The sequence below is a fragment of the Myotis lucifugus genome, unplaced genomic scaffold, assembly GCF_000147115.1.
Source record: "Myotis lucifugus unplaced genomic scaffold, Myoluc2.0 scaffold_167, whole genome shotgun sequence".
NCBI lineage: Eukaryota > Metazoa > Chordata > Mammalia > Chiroptera > Vespertilionidae > Myotis > Myotis lucifugus.
In genome coordinates this window covers 2,660,731-2,674,029 of record NW_005871215.1, presented here as the reverse complement: position 1 = coordinate 2,674,029, position 13,299 = coordinate 2,660,731, and the positions used below count along the sequence as shown (strand labels likewise).

Sequence of the window (13,299 nt, the reverse complement as noted above, 5' to 3'; positions counted from 1 at the left end):
CAATGATAAATGTATAGTTCCTAAGGAGGTTCTCCACTCCCAGGGGGAAACAGGTGACCAAGGGTGCAGTCCTTTTTTCCAGACCAGTGTCATTTTTTAGTTGAGTGTTGGAAGCTAGAGGCTGGTGGGAGTTAGGTGGGGCCTTAGAGATCACCCATGGCTGAGGAAAGGCTCCCGAAGGAGGAGGTGGGCTTTGAGAGCAGCAGGTGGGTGTTTTAAGGACACAGCCAGGGGACAGGACTTCAGGGTCTGAGGTCTGGTTTCGCCAGTTTCTTCAGGCAAATTCTTTGCTATCATTGAGCCTCAATTTCTCCATTTTTCCTTCCTGTCCTGAAAAGGGTTTTGAGGAAATTGTTGTTCTCATTATTAGAAAGATTGTAATAAAAGCCTATAAATTCATGAATCTTCTCAAAATTCCTGAGTAACCAGCGTCTGTGGCCCCTAGGATGGAGCTGAGTGTTGTTTGGGCCTGGAGTTTGCATTGGGTGGCCTTTCTGGTAGCCTTTTGGGTGGGGTAGTGGGCAGAACAGGGTGGGGTGGTGGCCAGGCCCTGGGAGCCAAGTCAGGGATTATTTTTATTCCTCTGGTCATGGCACATGGCCCGGGCTTAATGATGCCATCTGTTCCCCACCCCAGCCCCCCCTCCAGCTCTGTCTGGCAGGCCCCAAGGTCACTGTGGAACACTTGGGGAAGGAGGAGAGGAGTGAGGATCCTTTTCTGGACTGATATTGGCTTACCCCCCATTCTCCTAGCTGAGGGACAGAGGCTATATGGGAGGTTTGCCTAATGAGGGAACTAGCTAGCTGCCAGGCCTGGCTGTGGGCGATAAGGGTGGGAGAGTCTAGACCAGGAGATGGGAGCAGGCCACACAGGGCTGGGAGCAACTCCATTTCGGTAATGAATCCCGTGGCCCAGGGCCTTGGGTGACCCGCTGCCCTGCTTTTGCTGGGACAGACCCAACCTTGGGGACACGGAGTTCAGGTCCTCAGGAAACCTCCCTCATGGGGCAGCGTCTGGCTCAAGTCTGGTTCTCCCCAGGTCTGGTGTTCTGCTGGGCTGCCCTGTGCTCAACTTCTGCAGGAACCCAGGATGTTCATTTCATCTGCTGGTCCAGCACAGCTTGAGTGAAGGACAGGCCTGGAGACCATAGCCTCTGGCTCTTAGTGTGGCTCATGCAGATCTCCTAACTTTCTGGCCTCCACAGCATGCTCCACCTGGTCTGGACTCTCCATCTGTGTGTAGTGTCAGGTCCCAACAGAAGATCTAGTCTAAAACCAGGACAGCTTTACTGTTTAGAAAGCCCTTCCTCAACAGATTCCTGCTCTTCTGCCATACCTTCCATCCACCTGCAACACCCCATTACGGGATCCCATTACGGAGTATATCATTTTATCTGACATCATGGGGAAGCTATTGAAAGATTTTAAACAGTAGAAGCTTTAGATGTTAATAGTAATTAATTAACATCAATTAATATTGGGTATTAGGGCTTAAGATATATGTACCTATCAGGTCCATTTAGGGCTTTAGATCTTCTAGTTGAGGCATTTATTTATAGCTTAGTAATGATTGTGAGGGTGGTGATGGTGACAGTACAGCTCTAATTGAGTACTGACTGTGTCAGGCTCCAAACAGGTTAACATATCATCTTATTGACCATCATATGGAACATCTCTCCATGGCAGATCAGTTCCTCAGCCTTCTCTGAGCAAAGCCACAGGTGAAAGTCTGCAGGATATGTCCAGCAGCGGATAGACAAGCTCCCTGAGGACATGGAGGGTCTGGGCAAGAGTGTGAGCCACAGACACTGCTAGGACAGAAGGAACCTTTGATCACAGTGGGAGCAAACCCTCATCTTAGTTTTATAAATGAGCAAACTGAGGCTCAGAGAACTGGAGGGATTGATCATGGTCACACAGTGCTTGTAGAACTGCAACCAAAACCAGTCTCTTGATTCCCAGACATCACACTTTAATTTTACAAGCCTCCAAAGTAAATCCCCCCAGGATTTACAGCAACTCGAGCTCTCCCACTGGTATGCCGATGTCCAGACATTTATGGAGATTTTCTTTTATTTTCTGACACTAAACACAGAACAAACAGTTCTTCCTCCCCACAGAGAAATCATTATTTCACAAAGAACACTTAGGAGATATCCATTCATGTTTATCCTTTTGTTCTCTAGCATTGTTCGATGTGCTTGGACTTACTAGGAAACAGAAAACCATCCCTGTCCCTGTGGTGCCTGAAGTGTGGTGAAGGAGACCAATCTTTCTTGGGATGATGGCTAGGATGCCAGAAGCACAGGGCTCTGTTGGAGCACATAAGAGGGGGCATAATCCAGGCTCATTTCCCCAGAGGAAGTGACATTTTGGCCAGGACTTAATCAGGTGAAAGAAGGGGGGTGGGGAGAAAAGTTACAGGTAGCACTTCCAGGTGTGGAGAAAGAGCTTAGCATGTTGAGGGTATCATTTAGATAATTGAGTTTGGAGGTTGGGGATGGGTGCAAAGAAGGAAGTCAAGAGGATGTTGCAGGTGGATGGCAGGTATGGCAGAAGAGCAGGAATCTGTTGAGGAAGGGCATTCTAAAGTCCCATTACGGAGTATATCATTTTATCTGACATCATGGGGAAGCTATTGAAAGATTTTAAACAGTAGAAGAAATCACACGATCAGATTTGTATTGTAGAAAAATCATTCCAGCTCTGGCCAGTGTGGCTCAGTTGATTGGGCATTGTCCCATGTACCAAAGGGTTGCCAGTTCAATTCCCAGTCAGGGCACATGCCTAGGTTTCGGGCTCCATCCCAAGCGGGGGGCGTGCAGGAGGCAGCCAATGGATGTTACTCTCTCACATCAATGTTTGTTTCTCTTCCTCTCCCTTCCTGTCTCTCTAAAATCAATAAAAATATTTCTTTCTTTTTTTAAAAAAAGAGAGAAAAAATCATTCCAGCTGCAGTGAAGAAATCATAGAGACTGGGTGGAGTGGACATAGTTATCCAGGTAAGCATAGGTGGAAGCTTTGGATTAAGACTCTGAGATAGAAAGAGAAGTGGGTTCAATAAGACATTTAGGAGAAAGAAAGACAGGTCGTGGTCATTGTTTATGCGAGATAAGAGGAAAAAGTCAAAATACACTCCTAAGTTTTTGGTCTCTGGATGGTTGGTGGTGTCATTGCCTGGGAGAGGAGGAGGAACAGGACTCATGGCAAGCTACAAATTTGATTTTGGACATGTTGAGTTTGAGGAACTTTGGGGATGTCTGATTTGAACTGCCTGGTAGGCATTTGCTAATAAGGCCTAAACTCAGGAAAGACATAACAGATTTGGGAATCAAAAACATGTAGTGGTGTTGTAAAGCCATGTGATCTCCCATGGAGTATGTATAAGGTTTAAAACAAAGAGGTCAGGTCAGAACCCTGATGAAACATTTATAGAATGGGTCTGGCAAAATGTGAAGCCAAGGAAAGGAAAGGAAAGGAAAGGAAAAGTGAAGACAGTGAGTTAGACAACTGGAGAATGGGCTTGGGTTTTCTACATATTTTGAGAATCAGCTTAAGTTTTGTGAAATCTTGTGGGGTTTTAATAAAAACTTAATTGAATTTATGATTTATTTGTAAAGATTGAACATCTTTACATTTTCCCAATCATGAACATACCATTTCCTCTTCATTTACTTAGGTGTTTTGTCTTCCAAATAGTTAAGATTTTCTCTATAAAGGTCTCATCTGCTCTTAGATTTAGCACTAGATAAGTTATGATTTTGCTTTCTAAATGGAATATTTTAAAATATTATATTGTCCAATACCTTATTTCTGGTATACTATAAAAGAATGTAATTGAGCCCTGGCTAGGTGGCTCAGTGGATTGGAGCATAGTCCCATACATCAAAAAGTTGCAGGTTCAGTTCCCAGTCAGGGCACATATTTAGGTTGTGGGTTCAATCCCTGCAAACTAGAAGCAACCAATTGATTGTTTCTTACATAAGTGTTTTTCTCTCTACCCCCCTTCCTCTCTCTAAAATCAATAAACATATCCTCAGGTGTGGATTAAAAATAAAAGAATGTAATTGAGTTTGCTTGCTGAATTCTCTTAAAAGTTGTTGTTTTTTCCTCTTAGAAGTTTTAATAATTTGATTGTCTTTCTTTTTTGACCTCCGCATAGGTGAGCACCAGCAGGCTGAGGAGGGCAAAGGGGAGGAAGCCTCAGTGCTTCATCTCACTTGCTGCCCGCGCCCTCCCATTGGTTGTCCTTTTGGGGTTTATGGAGGCTTCATTACCTAGGCATGATTGGTTAAATCCTTGACCATGCATTGGCCATAGGCAATTGGTGAACCTTCAGCTTCTCTCTCCTCTCCAGAGGTGAGGGTGAGGGGACACTGAAAGTTCTAACCCTCTAGTCACATGGTTGGTTCTCCTGACCACCAGCCCCATCCACAGGTGCTTTCCAAAAGTCACCTCATTCACATAGCAAAACTCCTCCATCACTTTCATCGCTTAGGAAATTCCAAGTGTTGTGGGAGCTCTTTGCCAGAAAGCTGGACAAAGACCAAATATATAGTTCTTATTATAAATCATAATATCACAGTAGGTTTTGTGAAGATATGTTTTGGTGAGTTAAAGAAGTTCCTTTTGTTTCTAGCAGTTTGCTAAGAGATTTTATTGTAAACTAGAGGCCCGATGCACGAAATTCGTGCAAGAGTAGGCCTTCCTTCCCCCGGCTGCCAACACGGGTTTCCCTCTGGCACCCAGGACCCGGGCTTCCCTCGCAGCCCCAGCTTTGTCCGGAAGGTCGTCAGGAAGGACATCCAGCCTAATTAGCATATTACGCTTTTATTATTATAGATGGGTCTTGAACTGTATCAGATTTTACCAAATGCAGCTTCTGAATTTATGGTTTAGAAACATGGTTTTTCTGTGCATGTGTGTGAGTGTGTGTGTGTGTGTGTATTGTACGGCCAGACTTAGTGGTCATTATTGTTGTTATTATTTTATACAGTTAATATTGTTTAGATTCACTCTTATTTTTACCAGCTACTTTGCTCACCACTCTTCCATGTATAATGCCTTTTTTTTATATCAATTTCTTTTTTTTAAAGACCTACTTTACTGTTTTTTGTTTTTCCAGTAAGGGTTTGTTAGTACTAAATTATCTCCCCCTTTATCTGAAAATAACCTTGAATGTTCACATTTGAGCAATATTTTGGTTGGGTTTTTAATTCTAAGTTGACATATGATGTCACTCATATGTGGGATATAAAACAGAAAGCAACAGACAAACAAAACAAAATAACTGTTGACACAGACAACAGTATGGCATTTACCAGAGGGGGTAGGGGGTCAAATATATTATGATGCAAGGAAATTGATATATTATAGAATTGTACATGTGAAACTTATATAATGTTACTACCAATGTCACCCCAATAAATTTAATAAAAAGAAAAAATTCTAGGTTGACATTTTTTTCTCAACAATTTGGAAATGTTATTTTGGGTCTTCTAGTGTACTGTTGAGACATTCATGATCAATGTACACAATATAATAGTCCCTGTCACCCCAATTAACTTAATAAATAAATATTAAATACATATATATAGTAGTCCTTTCTTTGTAGGTACTCTGTCCTTTTTCACTCTGCATGATTTTAATATCTACTCTTTGTTTTTGTTTTTCTAAAATGCACCTGTAATATGTCTTTATTTTTTTATTTTTTTAATATATATTTTATTGATTTTTTACAGAGAGGAAGGGAGAGGGATAGAGAGCTAGAAACATCGATGAGAGAGAAACATCGATGAACTGCCTCCTGCACACCCCCTACTGGGGATGTGCCCGCAATCAAGGTACATGCCCTTGACCAGAATCAAACCTGGGACCTTTCAGTCCGCAGACCGATGCTCTATCCACTGAGCCAAACTGGTTAGGGCAATATGTCTTTATTTTATTTGAATTTATTCTGGTTAGGATTCAGTATAGTTCCTGGATTGGAGAATTCATGTATTTTCATTAATTCTGGACAATTTCCTATCATTATTATTTCAAATGTTATTTTACTTCATTTTCTATACTTTCTTTCTGGAATGCTAATTGGAGGCGTGTTGAACTGCATTTTTATTCTCCTTGCTTTTTATAATCATTTACAAATAATATATCTCTGAATAGTGTCCTCAGATCTATCTTTCAGGTTGTTAATTTTTCCTGTAGCTGTATCTAATTTGCTGTTAATCTCAGTCATTGAGTTTTTAATTTTAGTGACTAAAATATTTATTTCTAAATGTTTTATTTTGTCCTTTTTCCAGTCTACTTTGCATTTTTTGGTAGTGTCTAATTCTTTCTTATATTTCCAATTCTTTAAGTCAATAAGTATTTTAAACACAATTAATAGAATAATATTTAATCTGATATTTTAATTATCTGTAGTTCTTGGGGATCTAATTTTGATCCTGGTAGATTATTTCTTCTTATATGTTGTAGTTATGGATTTTGAGACCCTTGTTAGCAAAGCATTACCTTTGGTAATTCTCCCCAGTCTGGGTTAAAATTGTCTTTTCAGAGATTTTTCAGCTTGAGACCACTGTTTATTTTGTGAATTGGCTGGGAGTTCCTGAGTGATATAAAATTTAAATCTCAAATCCACTTACCGGTAGGCCTTTTGTTACAAATTCTTAGGCATGACCTTTGTTTTTTATACCTAGAGCTCAGGCCAAGAAAATCTTCCCTGTCATATTTTGTTGGGATTCTATCTTTTCAGTAAAGATTGAGGTATAGTTCCCAGTTCCAACGTCCCTGTATCTCTCAGGTCTAAGGTCTCATCTCTAAGTAACCATTAAAACCCAGTGGCCTTATTACTAAGATTAGCCTCATGCCCTGCCTCCTAGAGCTACTATAGTAATAGCTCATCTGCTTATTTCTATAGTTTAGCATTTTTTCATTTTGGGCTGCTGGAGTTTACTTTCATCTGAAGTTAGCCATGTATTTAAAAGTGTACTGTTGCCCAGCTTGTGTGACTCAGTGGTTGAGCATTGACCTATGGACCAGGAGGTCACAGTTCAATTCCCAGTTGGGGCACATGCCCTGGTTTCGGTCCCTAGTAGGGGGGGACGTGAAAGAGGAGGCAGCTGATCACTGATTCTCTATAATCATTGATGTTTCTATCTCTCTCTTCCTCTCCCTTCCTTTCTGAAATCAATAATAAAAATATATTTTTAAAAGTAAAAAATAAATAAATAAAATGGCTGTTGTTAAAATATAAATTAAAAAGTATTTGTTATATTTGTCATTTCTAAGTTCCATCTCTTTTAAGAACTTTGTTTTGGAAGGTATAGAAAAAGAGTTCTGGGTTCATGATAGCATCAAGACAAGAATTTCAGGTGGAGAATAAGCTAGTTTTTTTCCAGATCAGGTGACCCTCTTGGACACACTTTGAGGAAAATGATTTTAACAACCACAGAGAGAAAGCCAACTTTAATTATGCTAAAAGGCCTGGGATGTGAGGGCAGAGATCGAGACCCAGCTGATCTGTTGACTTGTTATATAACCTTGGGCAAGTCTTTAGGCATTTCTGGGCCTCAGTGTCCTCATCTGCAAGTTGAGCGGATTGGGTTAGGTTTCCCCTGGGGTTCCTGTTTTAATTTCAATGGTTTAACCTTTTTCTGACTTCAGGCCTGGGCCAGCAGTCTAAGTTCCTTGGAACCTCCACTCTCTCCCAGGGTATGCCCCCCAGTAACCGCCCCCCCCACACACACATACATTGTGCTCCTCCCTTTCCTTCACTGGATGGTGACCACACTGACCCTCATACCCACCTCTCTGTGAAGAAATGTTCGGCTAACACAGCGGTTCTCAACTTCTGGGTCGCGACCCCTTTGGGGGTCGAACAACCCTTCCATAGGGGTCACCTAAGACCATCGGAAAACACATATATAATTACATATTGTTTTTGTGATTAATCACTATGCTTTAATTATATTCAATTTGTAACAATGAAAATACATCCTGCATATCAGATATTTACATTACGATTCATAACTAGCAAAATTACAGTTATGAAGTAGCAACGAAAATAATTTTATGGTTAGGGGTCACCACAACATGAGGAACTGTATTAAAGGGTCGCGGCATTAGGAAGGTTGAGAACCACTGGGCTAACATGTCTGGGTTGGGGGTGAGAGACTTCAAGCATGAGGGATGCTCTGGGAAGGTCTTATCTGTGAGGATCCTGGATGGAAGTGGGTTGGAACTCGGGTCTTCAGACTCCTACCCCTGGGTTCGGGCTGCTGGGCTACACTGGTCCTCATGGCTAACAGGGGAGGGAGGAAGGGGTGATCTGTGTGATGGGGAGAGACCCTCCTTTGCAGATGTGCTCAGTGGCCGGGGGCTCAGGTAGGGCCATGGGAGGTAAATGGTACCCACCTGGTACTCATAATCTAAAAACTGCCTTAAGATTACTAGTATGTCCTGCTCCTTCCCAAATCCCTGAGAACTGTGTCCAGAAATTTATAGCTTGGACAGTTGGTGCCGAGGTCACTGAATTTGTCTTATGCTGATGGCAAGGGCAGGGATGTGTTGTCAGCTTCTGGAGACACCAGCAAGTTAACTTGCCAGAGCCCCAACATGTGAGAATCCACCAGGGCCAAAAGCTTTCTTTAAAAACAGCCAGGCTTGGCTGGTGTGGGTAAGTGGTTAGAGTGTTAACTCATGCACTGAAGGGTTGAGGGTTTGATTCCCAGGCAAAGGCATGTACCTGGGTTGCAGGTTCGATCCTCCAGCCCTGTCGGGGCACGTGCAGGAGGCAACCAGTTGATGTGTCTTTCTCATATCAGTGTTTCTCTATCCTCCTCTCTCCCTCCCTCCCTTCCATTTTCTCTAAAAATCAATGGAAAAAAAATATCCTCTGGTGGGGATTAACTGAAAATAAAAAATAAAAACAGACAAAGCTGGATGTCATAGAGAATGGTGAGCTGCATTTTACTTTACATATTTTTTAAATTAAATTTAAAGTTTTAATTGTGGTAAAACACATAACGTTTATCATATTAACCATTTTTAAGTCTATAGCTCAGTGGTGTTAAATGTATATTCACATTGTTGTGCAACAGATCTCCAGAACATTTTTTCTTGTAAAACTGAAACTCTATACTCATGAACACCAACTCTCCTTTCCTCCTCTCCCCATCCCCTGGCAACCACCGTGCTACGTTCTGTCTCTATGGATTTGACTACTCTAGATACTCCATATAAGTGGACGAGTATTTGTCTTTTTGTGGCTGACTTATTTCACTTAGCATGATGTCCTCAAGGCTCATCCATGTTGTGGCATGTGACAGAGTTTTCTTCCTTTTTAAGGCTGTATAATATTCCATTGTATGTCTGTATCACATTTTGTTCATCCATTATCCATCTGGGATACTTGGGTTGCTTCCACCTCTTGGATATTGTGAATAATGCTGCTATAAACATGAGTGTACAAATATCTCTTCAGGACCCTGCTTTCAGTTCTTTCGGATATATATATACCTAGAAGAGGGATTGCTGGATCACATGGTAGTTCTATTTTTAATTTTTTGAGGACCCTCCATATTGTCTCCCACAGGCTGTACCATTTGATATTCCTGTCAGCAGCACACAGTGTTTGTTTTGTTTTTAAATATATTTTTATTGATTTCAGAGAGAAAGGAAGAGGGAGAGAGAAAGATAGAAATATCAATGATGAGAGAGAGTCATTGATTGGTTGCCTCCTGCACCCACTTCCCTTCCCCGCACCGGAATCAAGCCCACAACCCAGGCATGTACCCTCACCGGGAATCAAACTGTAACCTCCTGGTTCATAGGTCAACATTCAACCACTGAGCCACACCGGCGTGGCAGCACACAGTGTTTTTCATCCTTTTTGTCCATTATTGATTTAATGCCAGGCCATCCTTGTCTCCTACTTCCCAGCCCTGTCTGGGTTCTTGGAGCTGCGATTAGAGAGTGCCCAGGTCATTGTGCTCATGTGACAGGTAGGAAGCTGAGGTCTACAGAGGGGAGGTGACCTGCCTGATCCTAGGCCTCTGATCATCCTAGACCTTGCATTTTACTCTTTGTCTCCTAGAATCCCTGGCCTTTTCCCTCCAAGTTCCTGTGTGGTGAGTGGCCTGTCAAGGAAGAGCAGCTGGTCGTGGGCCTGGCACTCCCTGGGTACCCACATCCCATGGTCCACCTAGTTCTTCCACCAATGCTGTGTTTTCTGCCCAAACAGGTCCAACAGGCGCTCCTCCAAGCGGAGCCTTGGAGGGCAAGGCCGGCACCATTACCTCCAACGAGTGGAGCTCTCCTAACTCCCCTGAGGGGAGCAACGTCTCTGGGGGCAGTCAGGCATTGGACAAGCCCATCGACAATGATGCGGAGGGTGTTTGGAGCCCGGACATTGAGCAGAGCTTCCAGGAGGCCCTGGCCATCTACCCACCCTGTGGCCGGCGCAAGATCATTCTGTCGGATGAGGGCAAGATGTACGGTAAGGACCCTGTGGGGTGGGGCAGCAGGCCCCTGGCCTCATGGTCCAGCTCTGGAAGTAGAATCTAGGCAAGGGGTGAGGCGCCGCAACCTTGGGGTCCCCTCCAATGAGGGAGGGGGATGATCTCTTGGGGCTTCTAACAGGTGGACACTGCTTTCTTCTGAGCTGGGTCTCAAGGGATGGGAGGGCATCTGAAGAGAAGCCTTTGAGTGTGTGAGGAGCTGGGGTAGTGGGAGACTTGGGAAAGGAGTAAAATACTGGAAACATCCCACAAGCCATCCCTCGGGCAAATGCCTGATCTCCCAGCTCCCCACCTTGGCTGTGAAGGGTGGTCACGGAGGTGGTTCCTGGACTCATTCCCTCCTTCATGAGCCTTCTGTGTTCCAGGTGTAGTGGGCAGATCTAGTCCCTGCTCACAATATGGTGGGTGAGGCGTGGCCACACATGTAGCTGACGACCAGGCAGGCGGAGTGGGTCAGGAGGGAATCCAGCAGAGCACTGCAGACCTTCCTCAGGAAAGGTCCCTTCCGCTGGGAGGCATCTAGGAAGGCTCGGTCTTCCTGAGCGCCTGAGGATGCGGAATGTACAGATATAGAAACTCGGTCCAGCAGCCACGTGGGATTGATTTTGGATGGAAGAAAGGGTATTTGGGAAAGTAAAACAACAACTGAGCAGCTGTTGGAAGGCCCAAGTCAGGCTTTCATTCCCATTGGAAAGCTCCCAGGGCCCTCAGCTTGAAGCACTGGAGCTGAGAACAGAGGGCTGACCCTGAGAACAGAGGGCTGACCCTGTCTTCCAACAAGCTGGCTCTAGTCCAGGAGCCCACCCTGGGGGTTTCCACCCAGGTTCTCCCTTCTTAGCACAGATCCCCCGTGGGGCTGCTGTGTTTGTCTCCTAGGGGTGCTGTAAGAAATTACCACAAATGAGTGGCTTAAAACAACAGTTTGGGAGGCCAGACGTGTGAAATCCAGGTGTCCTTGGGCGGGTTCCTTTTGAGGGTCTGAGGGAGAATGTGCTCCATGCCTCTCTCCTGGCTTCTGGTGCTTGCTGGCAATCCTTGCTGTTCCGTGGCTGTTGGCTGCATCACTCCCACCTCTGACTCGGTTGTCACATGGCCGTGCTCCTTCTGTGTCTGTCTCTGTATCTTCTCATATTCTTATAAGGGCACCAGTCCTTGGACCGGGGCCCACCCTAATCCAGTATGACTTCATCTTAACTAATTACATCTGTGAAGACCCTATTTCCTAATAAGGTCACATTCTGAGGTTCTCAGTGGACAAGAATTTTGGGGGGACACTATTCAACTTAATTCAACTGACTAAACTCAAATCTGGTTGTTTACTGGCCCAGGGAGTCATGGAGCTCTCACAGCCCCTTCTACTCTATGCTTTAACCTTCCCTACAAGGCCAAATTGAGGTCTTCTCTTTCTTTTGCTTATTGGGAAGCAAGCTCCTTTTGAGCTAGACTCTAGGTTTCTCCGCAGTCACCAGTAAACTGCTCATGTCTTCTTTTTAATTGATTGGCTGCCTCCTGCATGCCCCCCACCAGGGACAGAGCCCACAACCTGGGCATGTGCCCTTGACCAGAATCAAACCCGGGACCCTTCAGTCCGCAGGCCGATGCGTTATCCACTGAGCCAATCGGCTAGGGCTACTCATCTCTTCTTACCAGTCCATCATCATGGCTATGCTTCGTTCCCACAGTCTCTCTTACTTTTGTGGGCACCCATGCCCTGGGTCAGCCCCCTGTACCACTCCTACTCTAACCATTTCCTTTTTTGATTATTGCTTCTTACTTTTGGCACCTGTGGAAGTTTGTGGAGGTGAGAGCTGATATGTAGGGAGCACCTGTTGGGTGCCAGTTGTCGGATTGGGTGCTTTCCATAGGTCACTTTCATGGAGCTGGTGAGAAACAGAGGCTCTGGGACCCTAGGCTCTTTCCACTCCTTTGGTGGAGAGTGGGATGGTATTGATCATGAGCTGAGGTGAGAAGGGGTAAGGGGTGGGCAGCGGGGGGAGGGGGGGTTAGTTTAGCTGGAGAGCTGTCAGGGTCCCTGGATGGAAAGCCATGACTTGTGCATAGGACTCTTCGCAGGATACGTCTTTGTGCTTTAAAGGGACAAATTGTTTGGCAAACAAGTGTGCAAGAAGCATTTAGCAAAGGGGACGAGCTGAGGGGAAGGCCCATGGAGGTAGCGGAATGTGGCAGAATCAGCAGACGTTTATTTATTTGAGTGCTATGGTGCACCAGACTCTGGGTGCTGAGCTGTTTCTTTGTGTGTGTGGCAAAAAGTACATAATATTTGCCTTTTTAACCATTAGTGTACAGTTCAGTGGAATGAAGTACATCCCCATTGTGCAACCATCACCACCATCTACCTCCAGAACTTTATTATCGTCCCCCCTGAACCTCTGTACCCATTAAATATTAACTCCTCACTCACCCCTTTCCCCAGCCCTGGCAGCCCCACCACTCTGCTTTCTTTCTCTGTGGTTATGACTGCTTTAGGTTGCTCATATAGGAGGAATCATACAGTATTTGTCTTTTTGTGTCTGGCTTGTTTTACTTACTAACATTCCTTTGTATGGACAGACCACGTTTTGTTGATCCATTCATCTGATGATGGACATTTGGGTGGATCTTAGTTTTATTTAGTTTTTATGGGTAGATATTTCTATTCTCACTTTACCTGTAAGAGAATTGGGTTAAGAGACTTTATATTCAGTCTCCAGATGGTGGTGACTGGGCCAGGGTTTAGTAAAGTCAAGTCTGTGGACTTCAGACAGGCCTTGGGTTAGAATTGT

At 44.3% G+C, this 13,299-nt stretch overlaps 1 protein-coding gene across 1 annotated transcript in view; it reads left to right on the top strand.

Moving 5' to 3' along the window:
- Positions 1–13,299, top strand: part of TEAD4 (TEA domain transcription factor 4) — a 72,274-nt gene that overhangs the window by 22,012 nt on the left and 36,963 nt on the right. Inside the window, exons 3-4 of the mRNA XM_023759956.1 lie at positions 2,933–3,001; positions 10,240–10,494. Coding sequence (XP_023615724.1) covers positions 2,933–3,001; positions 10,240–10,494 — 324 coding nt within the window. The remainder of the gene's footprint in view (positions 1–2,932; positions 3,002–10,239; positions 10,495–13,299) is intronic.